The sequence below is a fragment of the Propithecus coquereli genome, unplaced genomic scaffold, assembly GCF_000956105.1.
Source record: "Propithecus coquereli isolate 6110/MARCELLA unplaced genomic scaffold, Pcoq_1.0 Scaffold125, whole genome shotgun sequence".
Classification (NCBI taxonomy): Eukaryota; Metazoa; Chordata; class Mammalia; order Primates; family Indriidae; genus Propithecus; species Propithecus coquereli.
The window spans coordinates 3,284,615-3,307,237 of record NW_012136636.1 but is presented as its reverse complement, the minus strand read 5'-3'; the positions used below and the strand labels follow the sequence as shown (position 1 = coordinate 3,307,237).

The window sequence follows — 22,623 nt, the reverse complement described above, 5'->3', positions numbered from 1 at the left end:
AAGTTTCATGTCAGTTCCTATGAACTGTGGAACAATTCATTTGTGATGAAGCAGCCATCAGTAATTAGATTTGTTTCATTCGGAGGTCAGCTTTTTTAGCAGGTGGTCGACATAGGGAGCACGCAGCAGCTGTTTGGATACGGGGTCCAGAAAGTCCTTTGTGAATTCAGCGTCTCCATAACTACTTTAATCACATTGTCTGCTGCTCCCATCCCGGAAAGTGTATGTGATAATCTAAAGAAGTTTTGTGTACTGAAACATTAGTGGCTGCACAGTTAGGTTATTTGCATTACATCCGTAGGTTCTGGTAGAGTTGGGTCGGTTGTAGCCATTTTGGTTTCTTAGGGTTTTTTTTTTTTTTTTTTTTTTGATTCAACAGAGAACAGCAACGACTAGCTTCCATTTTTAATTAACATTTCAGTAGAACATTCTTTTTCCAAGTGTGATATTTTTGCCAAAATAAAATGATTGGCTATTTAAAAAAATACTAATTTTACTTTAGAGTGAACAAATCTGTATAGATATGGTATTGTGGAATGAATTACACTGACTTTGTTGAAAATTTTAATTCAGTATTAATTTCTTATATCTAGGGTTGCTATTTCGTCTGCATCACATACCAGTTAGTTAACAAAGCACTTTGTTTTTTCCGTGTAATTCTTTCCCCTACATAATACAGAATTCCTGATATTGATTGACTCGATACAAAAGAATGGCTGGATAATATCCAGATAAAGTATAATACATGGGCTTTACCACAGTCAGGCCCTGAATAAATACGGACCTGTCAGAGATTGATAAAATAAACTACAATGGATAGTGCTGTTTAAACAGTCCATTCAATAACATATATAAGCCAGCCTGCCTTCCATTGTGTCTGAAATTCTTATTTTTGTAAGTAAACAAATGCACATTCAGCACTGATTGAATAGCCCCTTGAACTATGCTCCACAGTTTGCGTTTGGGTTAATCTTGTCGGTTTTAATATAGAGAGAAAAAAGCTCAAAGCACCAGGGGTGGGATTGTTAGTGCTTTCACATCCACATTCCGCACATTTTGTCAGGATGATAAACTGTAGGTAATGGACTGTCGTTGTTCTACAGGACAACTGAGCCAGGCAGAGCACAAAGACAGAGCTAAAGCGATATCTCACATCGTGCTTGGTAGTCTTCTTTTCAGATGAGCATTTATTTGGGAATCTTGTGTCTAGGGACTGCACTTCTTAACCTCAACAATTACAACTTAGAGCCCTAGAAACGGGAGCTGGAGGTTAAGATGATTTGTTAAGCACTTGGTTCTAAATCTTTCACAAAGCATAGCTATTGACACTTGTCCTTCCGATGCAAAGAAATGCAAATGACTCTCTAAACGTTTCTGACTTCTGAGCTGTAGTATGTGGACAGGTGAATTAGCCAGTGGCTGGAGACCAGCTAAAAAGTAGTAGTTGGAATGGTTTTTCTGTACAGAGTCAACTGAAGAACAAATGGGATATTTATTATCATAAAGCCTCTTATCTGTAAACTTACTGAAGTGAATCCTTTGACTGGTGGATCGGCGAGATAGTTACCTTCAGACGGACATTGCAACTGGAGCAACTAAGTCCTTGCTGTCTTGTCTTCCATTGCACATCTTTCAGGCAGCTCCCAGGAGCTTCAGTGTCACACCTAACTTTGAGCGACACGTTTCAGAGTACGTTCACCTAGTGGGAAACTATTTGAGATCCCAGCATGACTGCAGAGGTGCGTCATAGGAATGGGAGTGGCGGGGAAGAGGAAATACAGACTGTAGACCCTAATAAAAAATTTTTTTTACAAAAGATACTTCTTTTACGATTTCACAAAAACATTATTCTTAAAATATTTAATTGTAAATTAGACAAAAAAGAAGTGCTCTTCTAAGAAAAATGATGAAAATGGTCCTCATATCTGCCTCATGTCTGCCTGCCTTTGCTGCTGACATAAAGAACCTGTTTTTCAGGTCACTTATTATACATCTACATAGATTTGCGTATGAGCTCACCCTTTGTGTGGCAGAGCGGAGCCTTAAAGAGGAGTGTTCAACTGTTTAAAATATTTTGATTAAAATATGCAGAACCCATAGAACTATAAGCTTCTAGTCAGGAATTAGCTCTTTCAGGGAAGAGCTCCCTCCCCCTTTTAAGGGGTGAATTAGAATGGGGCTGGGGGAGGAATATAAGAACAGCAAAGAAGGAAGGATAGCAAATGGGACATGTTCCGAACAGCTTGGAAAAACTCCTGTGGCTTCATTGTCTCTGTAAAGCCAAGGAATACAAAGACATAAGCAATTCAGCCCTTCTCCCATGATGGAAGATGTAAACCGTTGACATGCCTCCCCTGTTTAACTTGTTTAATTCTCATTTTAAATGCAGCACTATACTAGCCGTGTGAACTCTGAAGGTTTCTTTAGTAATCCATTTTGTAGTTCCGAATCAAAAACAAAGTGAAAGGGTCTGACACAATTTGCTTTTATTTTTAGGCAAATCAACCCTGGTCATAGTTAATAAGGGGATTACAACCCAGACTAGGTCTTTACAGATGTGATGTACACCAAGGGCAGAGTATAAAGAAACTGATCCCTTTTGATTGAAGTATGGTAAAAAGGCATAGAGAAACCAGCAGCAGTAATCTGATTGTATGGCAATAAAACCACCATTTTCTGTCTTTCAGATAAAAATAATGTGGTAAATCCATGCAGTTCATAAGATGTAAAGGCAGATAAAGGGTGAAGCCATGGCAACATATAGATTAGCTTGATGTTAGAAATGACACGTCTCTGAAAAGGGCACAGAGACGAGGGCCCTTGCTCCAGGCTGTTGGGTATTATGTGAGAACCACGCAGACTTGGAAACTAGGATTAGAAAGTATGAAAGCTCTACTTGTGGTCTGGGATGGCTAAGGCAGTAAAGAAAGGCTGCTCAGTTCTTGCTCATTGGTGGTGGATAATATGGCAAAGGTAGGTTTCATTGACTGCCTTTTTTATAGATTGAGATGGGGGCTGATTAAAACTTCAGATCACTGCAGTTGTTAGGGCCTGGGAGATTTTCCTTTTTAACTCCTGGCCTTACAGCGGCAGCCGTTCTGTAGGATTAACTGCACTTCGCGGTCGTTGCCTTAATCTATTTGGGCTTCAGCAGGGCCATGCTGGGAAGGAACAGAGAGCGGAGGGGATAGGTAGGGCTGGGGTTATCTGAAAAGAAAACAGAGACTTTTTGATTTCAGCCATCCTTTCAGACCCTGCTCCATCTCCCACCGCATGGGAGAAGGAAAGGTAAACAGGACACATTGTCCCTCTCCCTCAGCCACAGAGCTCTTCTGAGTTTTGTCTTTCCCAACCTGGAAAAAAAAAAGGTATAATAAAATTAAAAAGGCGGGGAGGAATTTAGTTTCAATTCAAGTTAGTAGTAATGCAATATGCCAAAACCAACGGGCTCTATCTAGGTGTAATTTTACTCCTAAATGTGAGTCTTAACCTTTGAGTTGAATGGAATAGGCTCCCTTAGTGTAAATTATAGGATTATAAAAATGTTAGTGCTGCCCAACCTTGAAGTCAAAAACAAAACCAAAACTCTCCATGCTGTTGAATCTTATACCCTCTGTTCTGAACAACCCTGTAAATAAGCTGGACTTTTGTTTTTGCCTTCCACACTTTCCATTTTAGTCATTAAACAAAATAAGCCATTGAAATCATGATTTGGTTACATGCAGAGTGACATCCACAATTGGGTCAAGCCAGGAAAAAAAAAAAATTGCTTTATTGCCTCCTATTTGGCATTGCAGAAAAGTCTCAGCACTTCTTTGGGAGAGTCTAAACTCTTAAGACATTGAAAATACTGAAAACTGCAAACACCCTAAATGTCCTTCTTGATGGAGTGGATCTTGGGTGTGTTTTGCAAAGGGGAATTTAGTGTTGTTGTTGTTTTGTTTTGTTTTGTTTTTCACAGCAACATAGGGTCTTTTTAGACTTCTGTGTTCTCTGAGTGTCAGACAAAGATTGTCATTAAATCCTAAATCTTCAATTTTAGACCCATTTTGTTGATTTTATTCCTCATTCTCAGCTGACTTGACCACATGTTTTGGGCTATTGCATTGTTGCCTGTTTTGCTCATTACTGTAAGAATCGCTATAGGCAGTCCTATGTAGCGTTCATATACAAAAAACATTTAAAAGTTATTGCACATAGATTTGGCATACCCAGGGCCTGCTGCTTTACCTTCCTTTCTAACTTCATTCAGCAATTTATATCAATAGATCCATTTCATTAGTCTAGCTTCATCAAAGAGAAGGGACACCCTCTAATTTACAAGCTGGTCACATCCAAGCACCTTGCATTCTGCATTTGACAATGATTGTTAATGGCCCATTCAACTAAAGTATTTGCTTGTTAACAGGGAACAGAGCATGATAAATGTCCAGCAAGCTTGCGGCCTCCTTCAGCTTTTCAGATGCAGACTGGTGCATATTTATGGCAGGCAAATGACAAAAGAAGAAGCTGAATTGCCCTGGCCTCCAGCTTTCTATTAGGAACAGGGTTAAAGTGATTAAAGAAATCATTCAAGAAAGCCCTGCCATTTGTTTACTAACCCTCATCCAACTAGTAGCTCTGCATTCTACCTGCATGAAGATATTTCAGAAGTGTCGGAGATAAGGATGGTGGATCTAGCAAACCAATCATGAAAAGAGTAGGTAACCAATTATGAAATGTTTTCCATTCAGTTCACACTGAATGCCAGGTAAACCTATTTCTGTTTTTCCAGCAGAGAATCAGCAGTGGCTCCAAACTATTAAATTATTTTCCTTTTCATGTATAAATTCAAATATGTAATTCTAGTCCAAAGCATTTTGTGGCTGGTAAGTGCATACTTGCTGATTTCAAATAAGAAAACATAGTAGGAGAAAGCTCTGTTAAAGAAAAACAAGTTGGTTCTGCCCATAGTAATTCTCTAAACAAAATATGAAGAAAAAATTGGCAGTAGCAAAGTATTAATAGTTTGCTCTTTTCATTCGCAAAAGCATGAATAGGTAAATGTTCAAACCGCTCAGTGGTGGGCATACATTCAGAGTGCTGTGAATGAACCACTGGTGCTCTGCCATGTCTTGAAAACATTGTTTTCTTCAATACTATAGATGCTTCATGTTTTCTATACCTAGTGATTAAACAATCCAGTTTACTTTCTTCATTCAAATTTGGTTGCATCCAGTTTTAATTACAGTAATTACATTGATCTTCCAGTACTTGCTACCTAAGTCCCCATTGCCACTGAGGCACTAATCTGTGTTTCTCATGTACACCACTCCTGCGTTGCCCCAGAATAATTGTTAAATACCAGTGCTGCACAGACTTTTGAAACCAGTAGGGTCGATGCATTTGTTTTGGAGGGAAGGGAGTGATTATGGGTAGTCCTGAGGCTTTAGCTTGTTTGGTTGGGCGGGGGGAGGGGGATTGTCACTCCCTGCTGTCTGCCACCTCTGCTACTGTCCCCAGTCCACCGTCCCTGCAGGGCACCCAACCAATGGAAGTTCTGGCCTTCAAAGCCAGAAATGTTTTTTACATGACCTCTTGCAGCCTCTCACATTATAGCTGATGAACCTGAGGCCCAGCGTGGTTATAGTGCCTGAAAAAATGCTTCAGAATTTCAGTCCTTGTTGTTTCTGCCACTCAATCTGGGTTACTGCCCTAAAACATTGCCCTGAATCAGAATTCCCTAATGAGTGAGCGGGTCAGGGCAAACCATGTTCACAGCCTGCGTAGAATATATCTCACTGAAGAAGAAATTAGAGAATGTCATTTTTTACTTAACTATCAGAACTCTATTTGGGGTACACTTGAGATAAAAACAGAGGCCTTGGGGCCGGGCACGGTGGCTCACGCCTGTAATCCTAGCTCTCTGGGAGGCCGAGGCGGGCGGATCGTTCTGAGCTCAGGAGTTCGAGACCAGCCTGAGCAAGAGTGAGACCCCGTCTCTACCAAAAATAGAAAGAAATTAATTGGACAGCTAAAAATATATAGAAAAAATTAGCCGGGCATGGTGGCGCATGCCTGTAGTCCCAGCTACTCCGGAGGCGGAGACAGTAGGATCCCTTGAGCCCAGGAGTTTGAGATTGCTGTGAGCTAGGCTGACGCCACGGCACTCGCCCCAGGCAAGAGAGTGAGACTCTGTCTCAAAAAAAAAAAAAAAACAGAGGCCTTGAATCCCCTCCACCCTCTTCCCTGGGGAAACTGACCATGATTATAATGGACTGTCCAGTAAAGTTTATGATTTCTCCTAGACGTGTTCCTTCTCTTTCTTTATGACATAGATGAAACACCATCTCTTTACATCTTTTCTCTGTGATCCCACAGCCCTCCGTAGTTAAATACGGCGCACACAGAACAATACACACTGCGCTCCGTGACTCACACAGGTCTTCACCACCCTCCTATTCTGGAAGTTAAGGGGAGACATTGCTTCGCTTCGTCAGTCCCTGCTTACTAGCGACCAGCACTGTGTCCGGTAATCATTAGTGGAATGGACACACAGCCCAGATTTGCATCTGTGGCTGCTGACATTGTTCTGACCTACCATCCACCTGCTTCTAGAGAAGGGTGAGACCTGGGGAGGCTGAGACTGCCACTAGAGAGCTGTAGCCCTTGAAGTTAGGGCACCAGCATCCCTGGGGGGCTTGTGAAAACCCCAGCCCCAGAGTTCCTGATTCCTGAGGTCCAGGCTGGGGCTGGGAAATTGACATTTTTAACAAGTTTTCATGTGAAGCTGGTGTCACTGCTCCAGGCCACACTTGGAGAACTGTTGTCCTAGACAGCCTTCCTGAGAAAACAGTTTAACATGAGCTCGTCATACTTCTAAAAGTTGTTTGGGGATCTCTGAAGAAATATGTGGTCCTCACCTTGCAGCCCCTGTCCCCATTCCTGCTTTTGGGGGCCTCGGGGATCTAAACCACTGATGGTAGAGAACGCATTGATGTGTTCAATAAGCGTTTATTAACTGTTGGACCTATTACTGGGCTCTGAGAATACAAAGCAGAATGACCTCTACCCTCAGATGTAAATTCTAAGGCCAGTAGGGAGAAGCCCAGGTGGAGGCGAGCGCATGGCGTGGGAGGGCACTCTGGCCTGGTCCACAGCAGGGACATGGGAGGAAGGGAATGGTGTTCATCCTGGAGGGGCCGGGAAGGCAGCCCGGGGAGGAGAAGCTTGAGACTTGAAAGACTTCAGGCATCTCTAAGCAAGGTCAAGTAGATTGCCGAAATAGAGAAAATAGTAAGCAAGTTGAAGTACTAGTATTTCAGCTAAGGGCAGCGTGTGTCTCTAAAGTGTCCACCTAAGAACATGCTTGATTATTTCATACATCTGGCTATAGCTCAGAGACAGATCCCCACATGGCACAAATAGGACCCTGTGAGACAGCTAACCCATTGATTTCAGCTACCTTTTTTTTTTTTTTGAAACAGAGTCTCACTGTGTTGCCCCGGCTAGAGTGCCGTGGCATCATCCTAGCTCACAGCAACCTCGAACTCCTGGGCTCAGGCGATCCTCCTGCCTCAGCCTCCCAAGTAGCTGGGACTACAGCATGCGCCACCATGCCCGGCTAATTTTTTTCTATATATTTTTAGTTATGCAACTGATTTCTTTCTATTTTTAGTAGAGATGGGGTCTCGCTCTTGCTCAGGCTGGTTTCGAACTCCTGAGCTCAAACAATCCTCCTGCCTCGGCCTCCCTGAGAGCTAGGATTACAGGCGTGAGCCACCGCGCCCGGCTTCAGCTACCTTTTTAATGTGAGAATTATCAGTACCTACTGCTTTTCAAAATGAGTGTGATAATGGATAGGTTAGGCGATTCAATTTAGCAGAGACAGTTGGGCAAATGCCATTTTAGCTTAGTTAAGAGCACACACTTTGGAATTTGGCTGTGTGAGCCCAATCCCAATTTAGCCATTTATTAGCTGTGTAACATTAGGAGCAGTATCCGTGATGTCTCTCAGTTGTCCCATGTCAAAAATAGGGACAATAATATAACAGCGTTGGATAAAAGAGTAACAAAATCGTGGTCAGGATTAAACATATTTAAACAGCTAAGCTCTGTGCTTGGCAAAAATGAATGAATAAATGTCAGTTATTATTAATAAAAACTAATTGAATATCTACTTTGTGCCTGGCTGTGGTTCAATTTGTCTTCCACAGACAAAGAAAAAAATGAAAATATTCTGTTAATAAAGCCTGTAACACCTTTTAAACTCTCGATGTTGTGTTTTATTTTGCTTACCTGCCCAACTTCTACTCGTTCTTTAAAACTTCCTGCTATATGAAGTACCTTTTTATTTCCTTTCTGCTACCAGATTAGATACTCTCTCCTCTGCTTTCTACCCTTGATGCTTTCTTGTAACATTTGTAACCCTGGACGTTCTCATTGAGCTATGGCCTGAGAGTAGGGTCTTTGCCTGAATCCATTTTGTATATTCTACTAAAGGGTACAGTAAGATGTTAGATTGTTAATGAATACATGAATTCAGCCTGTAGGGATGGTCAGTGTAGCATTTTTTGCATTGATATTACATGATATTTCTCACTTAAAAAACGTAATTACCTGGCGTACGTTGTTTATTTTATGTAAGAGCAGCTGTATATAGCACATACTATGTGCCAGCTGCTGCTCTAACTGCTTGACAAATACTTGTTAAACCTTCATAGTAACCATGTGAGGGAAGAACTTTTATTATCCCCATAATACCAATGGAGAGACTTGAGGCCACACTGGTTAATTAACTTAGCCAAAGTCATGTATAGCTAATAAGTGGATTTAAACCCAGGTACTCTGGTACCAGGATCTCTCTTCTTAATTCTCCATCTCTCCTTTTTATGGTATTGCATGGAGTAATTAGATGGCATGTAACCAAATTAAGGGTGCATTTGCTCAAGGCATTGCATACAAGGTGGATGAAAAGTTTGGGGTATAATTCTTCCATTGTCCATTTGGATTTATAGTCAATTTCTTATGATGGACATGCAATTTTAAATGGATTCTTTGAATCTTTGATATAACAAGGTTATATCCAATGGAAACAGAATAATGAGCAGCTCATTAAAAGGATGGCTAGACAGTTATTACAGTATATAATATTAATGCATTTATTGAGTATTATTCCTTTGACTATTAACATTTTCCTTTTAAAAATTTAAAGAGTCGATCGTTTCTAGCAGGGAGAAAAAGAGGTCAGATTTTCGAGAAGAGATGCATTTGGTTAGATGCTGAGTGTGTGTCAAGCTAAAGAGATAGTATGACATCTTTTTTAGAGTCTAGTCACAATTAAATGCCATTTTATTTTGGATTTTGGGATCTGTGCCAGCTTCCAGCTTGTCAGAGCTGAGAAGACTCAAATCAAGTCCAGGCCTATTTCTACAGCAAACTGGGATTCTGGCTTCTTGCCTGTGGATTCATTCAGTACAGCCCATCTGGCTTTTGATGTTCTGCAAGTTTGGAGCAGTTTGTTTAAGGAAGCCAGGCGGTGAATATTGGTGGGCCTGGGGTTCTCTGGACTCCGGAGGGCTGCCTCTTGGTTTGCATTTTCAGTGTGCTAATCATCTGCTTACCTGCAGACCAAGTGGCCTCGGGCCAGAGGTCTCTAACAACAGAATCTTCATTACTTTCAGAGTTCAGGGGCCCAGCACATCTTCTTACCTCCTCCCTGTCCGGTTCACTTCCCGTTTAGTTCTCAGTAGCTGCTTGTTTGAATCACTTGTAGTATTTAATGTCTGGGGTGTTTTTGGGTTCTGGTCAAGGTAATTCCAGGCTGCATGTGGTGATGTAGAGCAGGAAATACGTTGTCCACAAAGGTACAGTGGAGCACAGTTCACATCTTTGTAAGGTACAGGGTTTGGGGGTGATCTGTACGGAAGTCAGTAATTCAATCTGGTTTTGCTCCATTTTGATGTTAGCAATACAGACCTGGCTGTTTTGTAGCCTGCTCTGTTTCTCTTCCTTCTCTCCTTCCCCTTCTCCATGGGCCATGGCAAAGCCCTGAGACATGCAGGAAAATATCTCCTGTCACACGCCCACAACAGACCTGTCCCTCACCCCTCCTGGAGCCCAGGAAGGAGCAAGTGTCCAGAAGGCGGCTGTTTAGTTGCTTGTAAAGCAGCTGCACACAACCTTATAAACTGTGTTGCTGGGCAGATTATGCTTGATTGGCAAGGAAAAGCTCTTCTTATCACAAGAGAGAACTAAGAGTTTTATCTCATCTTAGGCCTTACTTGTTAATTTCTTCATTTTTTAATTACTCAAACACCTATGGAGCATGCAGTCTAGCCAGGGCACTTGGGGGGAGTTGGGGTCCAGAGAAAACAAGACAAGCTCAATCCTGGAGGAGTGGGAATGGCAGCCCCTTGCTGGGCACACTTTCAGTGCTATTTGCCCCACCAAAAGGGAGAGGTTTCATTTTAATAAAACATGGGTGAATCACTTTTCTGAATCGGCAAAACTCTTTGGAGTTAAAAAAACAATGTAATGGTAGGAATGAAAGGGATGAGGAGGGTTGATAAAAAAGATACACACACCCTCACTCTGGATTGTAATATTGCTTTGCCCTACACTATATCTTAATTCCCTTTCTTCACGTGCTTTAGTGCCAAGCCATTCCCTGTATGATTTACATATGCCTTTCATCTCTGTGATTGTCCCCACTCAGGTAAATGAGCAAATGTGTCTGACCTCTTATATCTAAAACAGCAGAGAACCAGCTGGAGATGCCCTTTGAATTTCTTTCTCTGTGAAAGCCATTTTTCTTTCTGGTGCCTCACCTATAAATAAAAAGAGTTCCACCTTCCTTTATAGACTCTTGCTAAAAGCGTGGTTTGGAACAAGACCGTACAGGCGCAAACAAATTACAGTTGGGAAAGAAGCCTGCAATGTCTCTTGTCTCTGAGGGTTATGAAATCCTGTTTCAATAATGGAGCTGGCCTGGTAGAGCCAGCAGAACAAAGTTTGGCATTTGTGAGATGACTCCCCTTCTCATTTTCCCAGTGTACATCATAGCATCTGAGCCTTGCTCTTTAAATCCCCAAATTTTGCCTTATCTGGCTGCACAATTCATGGGAGGTTTTGGCGGTGTTGTTTTGGAAAGTTGTCATAATGGAGGTGGTGGAGTGTTAAATCACTTTCATAGGTAAAGGCATATTTTTTTTTTTGTTTTGAGGTAGGTGGTTGATTTTTGATTTTAATTAGTCTGTTAACTTGTGAAAAAAGACAATGGTATCTGTACATCACACACTTAAAGTTTGACTTTATAGATGATTAATATATAAGTAGAAGATATATTTTTCAACCTCAGCCTGTCATAGGCATGCCCTTCTGTGAATTGGAGGTTTTTCTGACAGTGAAAATCATGGCATAGATTTAAAAAAATGAAATAAATACTTGCGTTAGTTTCTGGAAAAAAATGTTTAAACTATGAGAAAATTACCTTTGAGCATTTTAAAATAAAATTTACTTTAGCCACCCATGTTCTAAGCACTATATCACAAATAAAAAACAAGATTAACATCAAAAGGAGTCAGTTTTCATTCAATTGTGCAGCACTGTAGGCTGTGAAATTTAATATTATTTTGGCTCATTTGGTAATTGTAGAATGACAGAGGAAATTGGATTAAGTTTAAATAAAAGTATATACAACAGCACACAAACAGACTCTCAACTGCAAGTTGAGGTCATTGGGCAGAGACTGGGCCCTCTAGCTCTGTCATTACACATTGCAATTTGATAAATAAAACTTTCCTTTAGACTATAGTTTAATTACTTTTTTCCAAATGTAGGCATAGATGAGAGGCACAAATAAGCCTAACCTTGAAGAGTTGCTGAACTGGTTTGTGTGCCTGTGGGCTCACCATGCATTTGAATTTCTATGCTTCTCATCTTTCCTTTTCTTGAAAAGAGTTTGCTTGTCATTGGTGCGAAGTTTGAAATGCACACCCTCCCCCCCCCCACACACACACTCTTCGCTTATAACACTATAATGGTTCCAACTTGTATAGCCTGCTTTTAGGCTCTTTTTCTTTTCCTTGAATAAATCAGGTTCATGTTGCAGATGATATTTGTTTTAGGAAAGTGTGAAAGAAGGGGCACCTGTGAAAACAGGCAATTGTTCCAACACACATACACATTCAAATTAAAGCAGAAAGTGTCAATTAAAGCCTCCAATTACTACCTTATTTCTTGGAGGTTTAAAGCCACTGAAAAGATAGTGGTGCACTTGCTGGAAATTTTAAGGTAATTACTTGTTACTTTAAGTAGTAGTATCTGGTAACCTAATTCTGTATAACCCTGACAGCCTCTCTGTACACCCCACTCTTTCTCTGGTTTCAGAATGTCCGTGTAGAAACTTGTTCTGATGTTAAGGTGCAAAAGGGGGCAGTAAAGTGCTATCCACAAAAAAGGAAAATATTTTGCCCAAGTATTTCCTGTTACTGCCTGTGTCTTTCTTGGGCCCTGCTTTTATTTATTCATTTTATAACAAAACTCTTCTGTTTTGGGCATTTAAAGAATATCTTACTAAGCCATAGCAACAATCTAGCATTAAATGGAAATAATGCAAGACTGGATATCCTACTCGTTTATGAAATACGCCATCAAACTCACGTGGCTGTGATGTGAAGTCATTCTTTGGGCGTATTTGTATTCCCAAGAGCACAGGGCGCTTTGGAAAAGAATCTTGGTCTTTGATTAATGCTGTTCTAGCTCCAGGTGGACGTGGAGAGCCCACAGTGCATGGCAGGGGCTAAGGGGCTCTGGGGCTTGGGCTATCTAGAGCAGCAAGCTGTCCTTTGTCAAGAGGTGACTGGCAACACCGACCAACTACAGCAAAACTGCGGAATGCTCATCCTCACTCAGATTTCAGACTAACCAATTTATACACTGACTTTTATTCTTCATTGTAGCCTTTGACATTTAATTAAAATAAAAATTAAAGCATTTTATGGAAGAATTTCATGTTTTCCAAAACGTGGTAAACTCAAAGTGTACTTAACACAGAACACTGGCTTGGGAATAAACCTATTATGTGAATTTTGGCTTGCTAACTGCTAGGCCGAGCCTTTTTCTAAAGCCGAGATTCAGAATCTTTGAAATGTTTGTGCATTCCAATGATTAAGTGTAAATTCTATGTATTCCATATTCTGCACCTGTTTGGATAAACAAGGTATATGTTACTACAGCTCTGTGGACTCAGGAATTGATATATTAAATAGGCCACATTTTAGACTGTGATCATTTTATTTGTTTGCTTTCTAAGGAATTGTACCAAAAAGTAGAAAAGTTCTATAGGCATTAAATATTTTAAATGCTTATTTTTAAAATCAGTTATGAAAGATAGTACAGTATTTTAAACTATACATTAAAAAATGTCTTAATCTGATCACAAAAACACTGACTATTTATTGCAGAGAATTTTGAAAAACACAGAAAGCTAAAAATCACTCTGAGTCCACCATCTAGTAACCCAAGATAGTCCCAGGGACAGGCTCTGTGTGTGACGGTCTACGTTTGTCTCTGGGTAATTAGCAAAATAAACGAATAACATACCATATATTTCGTGTATATATTTTCAACTGAAATTAGCCATCTGCTTCTAGTGATTGTATAATATAATTTCAAAGTGAAAGGGAAAGTAAAATTAATTCCTTGTGAAAAAGTAATGTGTTCACCTATGAGTCTAACTTTGCTGGGAAATTTTCTTCAGAGACAGAAGAACCGTATGTGTAGGTCTCCTGTCCCCCACCCCATGGCATTTGCACGCGCACCAGCATATGTGGCAGGGTTTGCCTTGTCTTGTTACATGAGTGTCATGGCCCCGTCACTCAGGTGCATGATATTTGCCGTAATTATGGAGAAATATTAAATATTTTATTTAAACAGATTTGTATGTGTGTAATACCAGATAGAAGTGGCTCTGGATCTGATCTGATGGTTTTGAGGTAGAAGCTTTCATACAGCATTTCCAAGAAGCACCATGATTGTGCCTGTCTGGAGGAGTGGGCTTACCTGGCCCAGCTATTTCTTTGGACACAGAAACTGGTAGTTCCTATCTACCTCTTTTTGTTCTGATCTCTTCATTCTGTGTCAGCTTACTCTTTTTGCATGCGATTACTAACATACTAACTTGCCCTTGTTTGTGTGGTGACTTTGGCGTGCTCTCCAGTCGTTCACCTCCAGGGATCTGTTGCTTTCCTCGGGAAAGCCACCGGGCCATCTCTTTTTCATGTGCATTTTCACAGGCTGCACTCTCCCCATGTGGCCACTCAGCGATTTGGGTATTCTTGGTAATCCTATGTGCTTTGGCCACCCTTGAAGAAACATGTATGATGTCATCAGACTTTTGTGCTTGTGGCGTGGTCAGGGGAGGAAGGAGAAGTGGGGAAGAAGCGGTGGTGGGTGGCGGGGATTGCAATTCTAGGTCCACTCCAAAGCTACCCCTAAGCATCTCACCTACAGGCTTTCCACGGATCCTCCAGTTACACTGGGCAAAGTGCAGAAAGCCATCTGGCAAGCGCTGCCTCCATCTGACTTCTCAGGCACCTTGTGAGAACTAATAATGCCATACCGGTCAGCAGAAAAAATCCAGACATGACATCCCAACATGGAGTGATCTGGTCTGTGAATGAAAATCACACGTAGTGACCTCTGAACTCTAAGCGGCTGGTTTATATTTTAATGCGTTATGGCAGTGTCTTAAGCCTGTGTTCACAGTGTGGATTAAAACTTTCTGCTGTCTTTGTTAATTGTGGCTATGTTCTAGTCTATTAACATTAAAGAATATTATGTTGCATAATGACTGGGGAAAAAAAGTTTCTACAATTATGACTATGAAGTTGAAACATCTAATTTAAGTTATTAGAGATCTCATTTAGATTACTAAATACTAATGTCTAATTGAGATGATTAGATTTACCCAAAGTATTATATTTCATGTAGAAGTTTTTGAGTCCACTTTGGTGAATAGCTTTTAAAAACTTGGATTAAGTTCAATCAGTAATCCAAGGGTAAAAATAGATTCCAATATGAAATCAGTTCACTTCAGGCATGTTAACTTTGGAAACCCTACTGGAGGGTTTCCAATTTTTTCCACATTATATTATCTCTGTATCTGATTCACAGTCAGGACATCTATTGTCTTGCTTAGGAATGATTCACTGGGAAAAACCACAGGACTTCCCATTTCTGCTCATATTGCCCACTCTTGTAACATCTCCCCTTGGCTCCCGGGGAAGGTCTCCAGTGAAAATGCGTGGAGCCACAGCGCCATGCCCGAAAAGCCATCCCAAGCCTGAACGTTCTCCTGATGGGGAAGAAGATGCAGTTTTCCCCTCCCAGGAAGACAGTAAAGTGCTCTGGCTTTGAGTAGCCCAGCTTGGAGAGGAACTGGCCTAGCTCTGTTCTCTCCCCCATCTAGGACATGAATCTCTATTGATTGTCTTTGTTTTTTATTTTGGATTAAAAAATCTCTAGACTTCATTAAATGACACCTCTCTAACCACTTGTTTGGGCAAGGTTAAATAAAAGCAACCTCCCTTCATGGTAGGGGTTGTTACTATGGAGGTTTCCTTCTGCTGTTTTTTGGTTACAAGATGAAAGTTATCTCAGCACACAAAAAGAAATGTATATTTGGCATCCACTATGGATAGTCAGTTTAGTAATTCTGTAGTAAGTTCAGTAATTTAAAATTAGCTGGTTGTCATCACCATAATTCTTTTTTTTTTTTTAACACTTTCAAAGTCTACATAGGATAAATGTATTACTGAATATTACAAAATATTCAGGGCATAGATGTGCTGTGTAGTCTGAGTTATTAATGTCTCTAAGCAATCTCAAAGTAATGAAATTCTAATGTAAACCCCTTGCCTTCGATTACAGAACTCTACTTTTACTGACTTGATTATAACATATAGCACTCGTTTTCCATTAAAAAAATGGCAGTATTAGGAAACTTACGCCATTTGCTTTTCATGTACATTTTGCAATTTGCATGCTTGTCTGGAGTCTATCTGTAACATTACATTAAAAACACAAATCCCATGTAGTTGGTCTGTTTCTTCCTTACCTTTTGGCTCTTGGCTGCGGGGCAAGGCACGCACACCCCCATGAACAGTGGTGCCAGATGACTGTGGTAGAAGAAGCCTCTCCATATTAGGCGCAACTTAAGGTGCGCTTGGCGTGGAGCTAGACTCCCCGTGTCTTTCCATGTGATACTCCCAGCCTGCCCGTGTATTGGCTTTCTCTTGATTTTCTCTAACTTCATGGCTGATCTACGAAAAGCTTGATTTAGGAAAAAATGTGTTTCACCAAATCAGATTTATAATTTAATATGCCACAGTGAGAATTGAAAAAAGTGTTCAGAAAAAGGGGCTTTTCCTGTCATGTCTCCTTGGGCACCGGGATATCTCCACCTCTTTATCGGGATATCTCCACCTCTTTATCGTGTTAGGTCAGGGAGTAGTTCCTAAATGAAGAAAAGGTGATGGAAAGTGCTATGGACGGTGCTTAGCAAAGAGTAAGTGCTCAAAAGCAGCAGCGTTTTTGGTATTAGTGGTTCTGGAAGTAGATGATGGCCTTGCATTTTAAATAGAGAGGGATCATACAAGACTGCTGATGCTTATGAATTTTTCCAGAAAAAAGAGAAACTCCGTCTGCACAGCTCCTTGTTCTCCAGAAACACCACCATGCGTGGGATGATGTCTTATGGAAATCCCATCCCTCCTACTCAGCCTGCCCCTGCCCCAACTCTCAGTGGTGCTGTTTTCCGAATTCCTATCACGCCTATGATCTGCAAATAGTCTGTGGCACTTAATTTGTGTAAATGTTAGCTTCCATTTGTTCATTCATATTTTTTCAACTAATACATTATTTATTGAGTGCCTACCATCTGTCAGCCCCTTGGCATTTAGTATTGAATCAGACACACATGGGACCTGCCTGCCCTCAGGGAGCTAGATTATAAATTCCTGATGATCAGTGATCCTCCGCTTTCTATCGCTCAGAGCATCTGGCACAAAATAGGTCGCTTTAGTTCTGCTCACAGTACTCTTGTTCGCTGCCGTGTTGCCTTAGAAAGCATGAAGCCTCTTGGGAGACAGAGGGCCTTCTGCGGCTCTGCTGCGGTCAGCAGTGGAGACCGTCTTGAGTGATACATGGGCAGGAGGTCTATGGTGGGCTCTCAGCTAACTGCACTCTGTCCACTGAGAAACCATGATCTCATCAATTAAAGTCACTGGTGTGCTAACTGTTCAGATATATATATATATATATATACTTAAAAAATAAACCCCTGAAGCACTCAAGCATTGGGCCCTTTTGTATTTAATTAAAGAAGCAATAATTGCTTTTAATGAGCTCTTGAAACAATTGCTTTTTAAGAGCAATAGATCAAATTCTTGCCTCACTTTTTGCCACAATGTTTTCTGAAAGTGGAATTGACACTTTTTTGAAGCATTAGGAATAGTGAGTTTTGTCAGGATTCACTTTTTACCAACATATCAAATCTGCTTATTGATGTTACTGTCATTTCGAGAGGTCGCCCCATGGGTTGCCATCCTCCCCCAGCTCTGACCGGTATAGATTTTTAACGAAGTTAGATTACATACCCTGAGTGACAACTTTACATCAAAGAAGGCCTGGCTAGTTTGTGAAATGAGTTTAAAAGACTCATTCAATTACGTTTGTGATTTGTGTCTTCTGAAAACATGGTCTAAAATGCAGAGATCCCTGAAGCCACACTGGCCCATGTCCTGTATTCTTGACCTCAGGGCACTAGCCGGTGCTGTAACTCAGATTCCGTGAGTGAGGGGAGAGTCATGAGCAGTGGCTTGCCTGGCAGGGGAGGAAACCTCCTGTGAGTCTTTAGTTAAACAGGGAAAAAACAAACCCTCCTGTAAGAAACAGGATCTTGGGAACATTTTGAATGAAGAGAGAGCTTAATGAGGCAAACTTTGGACTTAGGGTGTGATGTGGGGGAGTTCTAAGATATGCAGAGATGTACACAGCTTGGCTTGGGAGGGGTGTGATGCATTTTCTTAAAAGAACTAAATGAATGGACAAAGAAACCGGTACATCTGGCTTGGTGAGGATCCTGAGCTCTGAGGCCTGGGAAGCCCCCGGGGCTTGTTCTTTAGGAAAATTTCTGAGAGTAGCTGACACCTCTGTGGTGGTGTTCTGTGCCAGCTACAAAAGGAACAGGTTTAGGATAGCAAATGTTTGGAGTGGGATGGGAAACCCTGGGCAGGAATTGGCCCCTGGTTTTTGTATACCTTGAAGAATTCCTAAAAAAGTCAAGAAATAAGACATAAAAAGGGGAAGTATCAGGAAGATGAGTAAATTCAATGCTCACCGAATGTAGTTGGTACCTACTGCCAGGCATCTCGCCACTGGTTTTTAACCACAGCAACGCATCAGAACCCCTGGGGGGGGGGGGGATGTGGAGGTGAAGAAATTAACCCCATCCACAAATACTCTGGGTCAGTCTCTTCCTGGAGAAACTGAATTGTGTTTTAGCCACAAAGAAGATGAAATTGTCTAGAGAGAATACATTGGCGTTCAGGAGATTGAGTGAATACCTTGGGGAAGCCGTTCCATCCCCTGGAGTTGAATTTTAGAATTCTCTCTCCAGAAAACTGTAGAAATGGGCAAAAAGGTCAGAGAGGCTCTCACTAAGCAATGTGATCTACATTTGTCAAAAGTTCTAGGCGGTTCTTCAGTAGTGCACACATGGTTGTTTTAAATTTATCTTTATCATAAAAAAATCATTTTAAGTTCTGCCTCACAGAAGGATTTTATGTTAAATTATTCTCGTTCACTTTTTTTTTTTGAATGAATGTCATATGCCTTTGTTAAAGAAGCTCAGTTTAAAAAAAAAAAAAAAAGTTCCACCCTCTCAATTTGGGGTTGTACAATAACACATTCCCGAGAAGGAGAAACAAGCCACCGTGTACAACCTGCATTTTTCCTGCCATAAAGAGTATTGGTTTTTAATATGCATCTGTAATATTATTTCTGTTATGGGTAGTGCTGTTTCATAACCACCTTCACACACGGTTCAGAAAATGAATACCACTTAGGAGCGTAAATCGTAAGCCGTTACCTCAAGATGGATTTGAAACTGGGGGTACCCCTCAGCCTCACTTCTTCTCGGGTAGTGAATTATGACCCTCTAGTCACCGTGGCTGGTGCATCTCTGGTCAAAGAAAGGGTTGGAATGGGAGGAACCAGAGGCAATGCTTTGTTCTCAGGCTTTAATATTTTAATGAGCCTGCAGGCTTGGCTGCTTTCGAAGGGGCTGGGATTTCTAAGTGTGTTGTTAGTGTTAGCACTTGTAGAAGGATGTTCATTAGGAAGCTCTTGTTTCATTTTTTCAGAGAAGCTCCCCATTAAGAAAGATCTTTCAGCAGCATGGCTAGCAAGACAGAGGAGGAGGAGGAGGGAAGCTTTTAGCTGTGAGCACTAAGGGGATATTGTATCAGTAGCCTTAGTTCTAAAGATTTGCTTCTAAGAATTAATTGGAGCAAATATATCTCAAGGGAAGGAAAAGAAAAGATTTGTAGAGCGAGGACGGTAGTTGTTGTCCTTGCAAGTAGAGGACTCTTCATTTTGCAGCTGAATCAATACTACGACTAATTATTTCTGGTTATCTTTTATGGGTTTGTAAGACATTTCTTTTGTTCGGTGTAATAAAAAACCCATTGTTTGATCAGTGACTGACTAATTATGATAAGTAATTTGAAACATTCTTGATGAAACTTGTCTGTTAATTAGCATCAACAGCAAATGGAAACTAACAGGACAACAAAATATTAGTGGATTCACTGTTCCCTGGAATCGATGAGATCTTTCTGTGGCATGCCCAATAAACTAAAGCTGCCAATGGTTAAAAAATAACAAACATGTGGGAAGCTCTGACTCATCCTAGAGGAAAAGGTGTTGTAAAGTTACACAAAGGCGTACTGAAATATTACAAGTGAAGGGCTGGTAAAGAAATGTCAGCAGGTTGCCTGATCCTGTGGTTTAGAGTAAGGAGGGTGCTTGCTTTGTTTTTTTCCATTAAAGCTTAACTCCAAAATATATTCATCCTGTGTTGATCCGAACTAAGAGGCTTTTGATAAATAATGGTGTGAATCTGAAAAAATTTTCGTTTGGGATTATTGGCATTGTCTGGCTATATTGTAACTATGATGCTGTTAACTTTTATCAACTCAATGTTTTTTTTGTTGTTGTTTTTTTTATGCTTTTAGATTTCTACCTGGACAAGGCCTGGTACTATACCCACAGATAGGAGACAAATTGGATATTATTTGCCCCAAAGTGGACTCTAAAACTGTTGGCCAGTATGAATATTATAAAGTTTATATGGTTGATAAAGACCAAGCAGACAGATGCACTATTAAGAAGGAAAATACCCCTCTTCTCAACTGTGCCAGACCTGACCAAGATGTAAAATTCACTATCAAGTTTCAAGAATTCAGCCCTAACCTCTGGGGTCTAGAATTTCAGAAGAACAAAGATTATTACATTATATGTAAGTATAATTCTATTCATTTATTTTATAGAAATTAGGATAAGCTAAATAGGTTTGTATCGATTTTTGTTTCCTTAAAATTATTGTGGCAAATAACTTGGTGAGAACCTTTGCTGAACAATTTGTCCACTTTTTTTCAAAGAAACTCTAATTGAATTTGGGACCCTGTGCTAGCAGTATTCATTAAATATAAATACCCCAAAAGGAAAGGAAAACTCCTAGAATTCTTATAGCATTAAAATAAATGTATTATGTGAATATATTCAGCATCTCTACTGACAAAACCATTTTTAAGGACCATTGGTGAGATTTTGATAGGTAAATCTTGTGCAATGCCTTTTCTCTTCATCCATTCATCCATTCATTCACTCATTCATTTAGTATTTATTCTGCATCAGAGACTGTGCTTAAGTGCTAGGGATTCAACAGGGAACAAGGTGGTATAATAAATAGTACACTTTCCTCATGAGGTTATCGCTCTAGAGAAGAGGACATCATAAACTGGAAGGATGGGCCTTACAGGCAAAGTACAATGGTCACCTTAAACCTGATTTAGAAAAATAAGACAAAACTTGGTTTGCTCAATGAATTACTGTTTTTTGTCCATATAAAAAGGGGAAGTATCAGGAAGATGAGTAAATTCAATGCTCACCGAATGTAGTTGGTACCTACTACCACTTGTTTGGGCAAGGTTAAATAAAAGCAACCTCCCTTCATGGTAGGGGTTGTTACTATGGAGGTTTCCTTCTGCTGTTTTTTGGTTACAAGATGAAAGTTATCTCAGCACACAAAAAGAAATGTATATTTGGCATCCACTATGGATAGTCAGTTTAGTAATTCTGTAGTAAGTTCAGTAATTTAAAATTAGCTGGTTGTCATCACCATAATTCTTTTTTTTTTTTTAACACTTTCAAAGTCTACATAGGATAAATGTATTACTGAATATTACAAAATATTCAGGGCATAGATGTGCTGTGTAGTCTGAGTTATTAATGTCTCTAAGCAATCTCAAAGTAATGAAATTCTAATGTAAACCCCTTGCCTTCGATTACAGAACTCTACTTTTACTGACTTGATTATAACATATAGCACTCGTTTTCCATTAAAAAAATGGCAGTATTAGGAAACTTACGCCATTTGCTTTTCATGTACATTTTGCAATTTGCATGCTTGTCTGGAGTCTATCTGTAACATTACATTAAAAACACAAATCCCATGTAGTTGGTCTGTTTCTTCCTTACCTTTTGGCTCTTGGCTGCGGGGCAAGGCACGCACACCCCCATGAACAGTGGTGCCAGATGACTGTGGTAGAAGAAGCCTCTCCATATTAGGCGCAACTTAAGGTGCGCTTGGCATGGAGCTAGACTCCCCGTGTCTTTCCATGTGATACTCCCAGCCTGCCCGTGTATTGGCTTTCTCTTGATTTTCTCTAACTTCATGGCTGATCTACGAAAAGCTTGATTTAGGAAAAAATGTGTTTCACCAAATCAGATTTATAATTTAATATGCCACAGTGAGAATTGAAAAAAGTGTTCAGAAAAAGGGGCTTTTCCTGTCATGTCTCCTTGGGCACCGGGATATCTCCACCTCTTTATCGGGATATCTCCACCTCTTTATCGTGTTAGGTCAGGGAGTAGTTCCTAAATGAAGAAAAGGTGATGGAAAGTGCTATGGACGGTGCTTAGCAAAGAGTAAGTGCTCAAAAGCAGCAGCGTTTTTGGTATTAGTGGTTCTGGAAGTAGATGATGGCCTTGCATTTTAAATAGAGAGGGATCATACAAGACTGCTGATGCTTATGAATTTTTCCAGAAAAAAGAGAAACTCCGTCTGCACAGCTCCTTGTTCTCCAGAAACACCACCATGCGTGGGATGATGTCTTATGGAAATCCCATCCCTCCTACTCAGCCTGCCCCTGCCCCAACTCTCAGTGGTGCTGTTTTCCGAATTCCTATCACGCCTATGATCTGCAAATAGTCTGTGGCACTTAATTTGTGTAAATGTTAGCTTCCATTTGTTCATTCATATTTTTTCAACTAATACATTATTTATTGAGTGCCTAC

The 22,623-nt window shown here is 40.5% G+C and overlaps 1 protein-coding gene across 1 annotated transcript in view; it reads left to right on the top strand.

The window, feature by feature from the left end:
• The window catches only part of EFNB2 (ephrin-B2), a 47,109-nt gene that overhangs the window by 2,602 nt on the left and 21,884 nt on the right, over positions 1-22,623 (top strand). Inside the window, exon 2 of the mRNA XM_012637958.1 lies at positions 20,280-20,563. Coding sequence (XP_012493412.1) covers positions 20,280-20,563 — 284 coding nt within the window. The remainder of the gene's footprint in view (positions 1-20,279; positions 20,564-22,623) is intronic.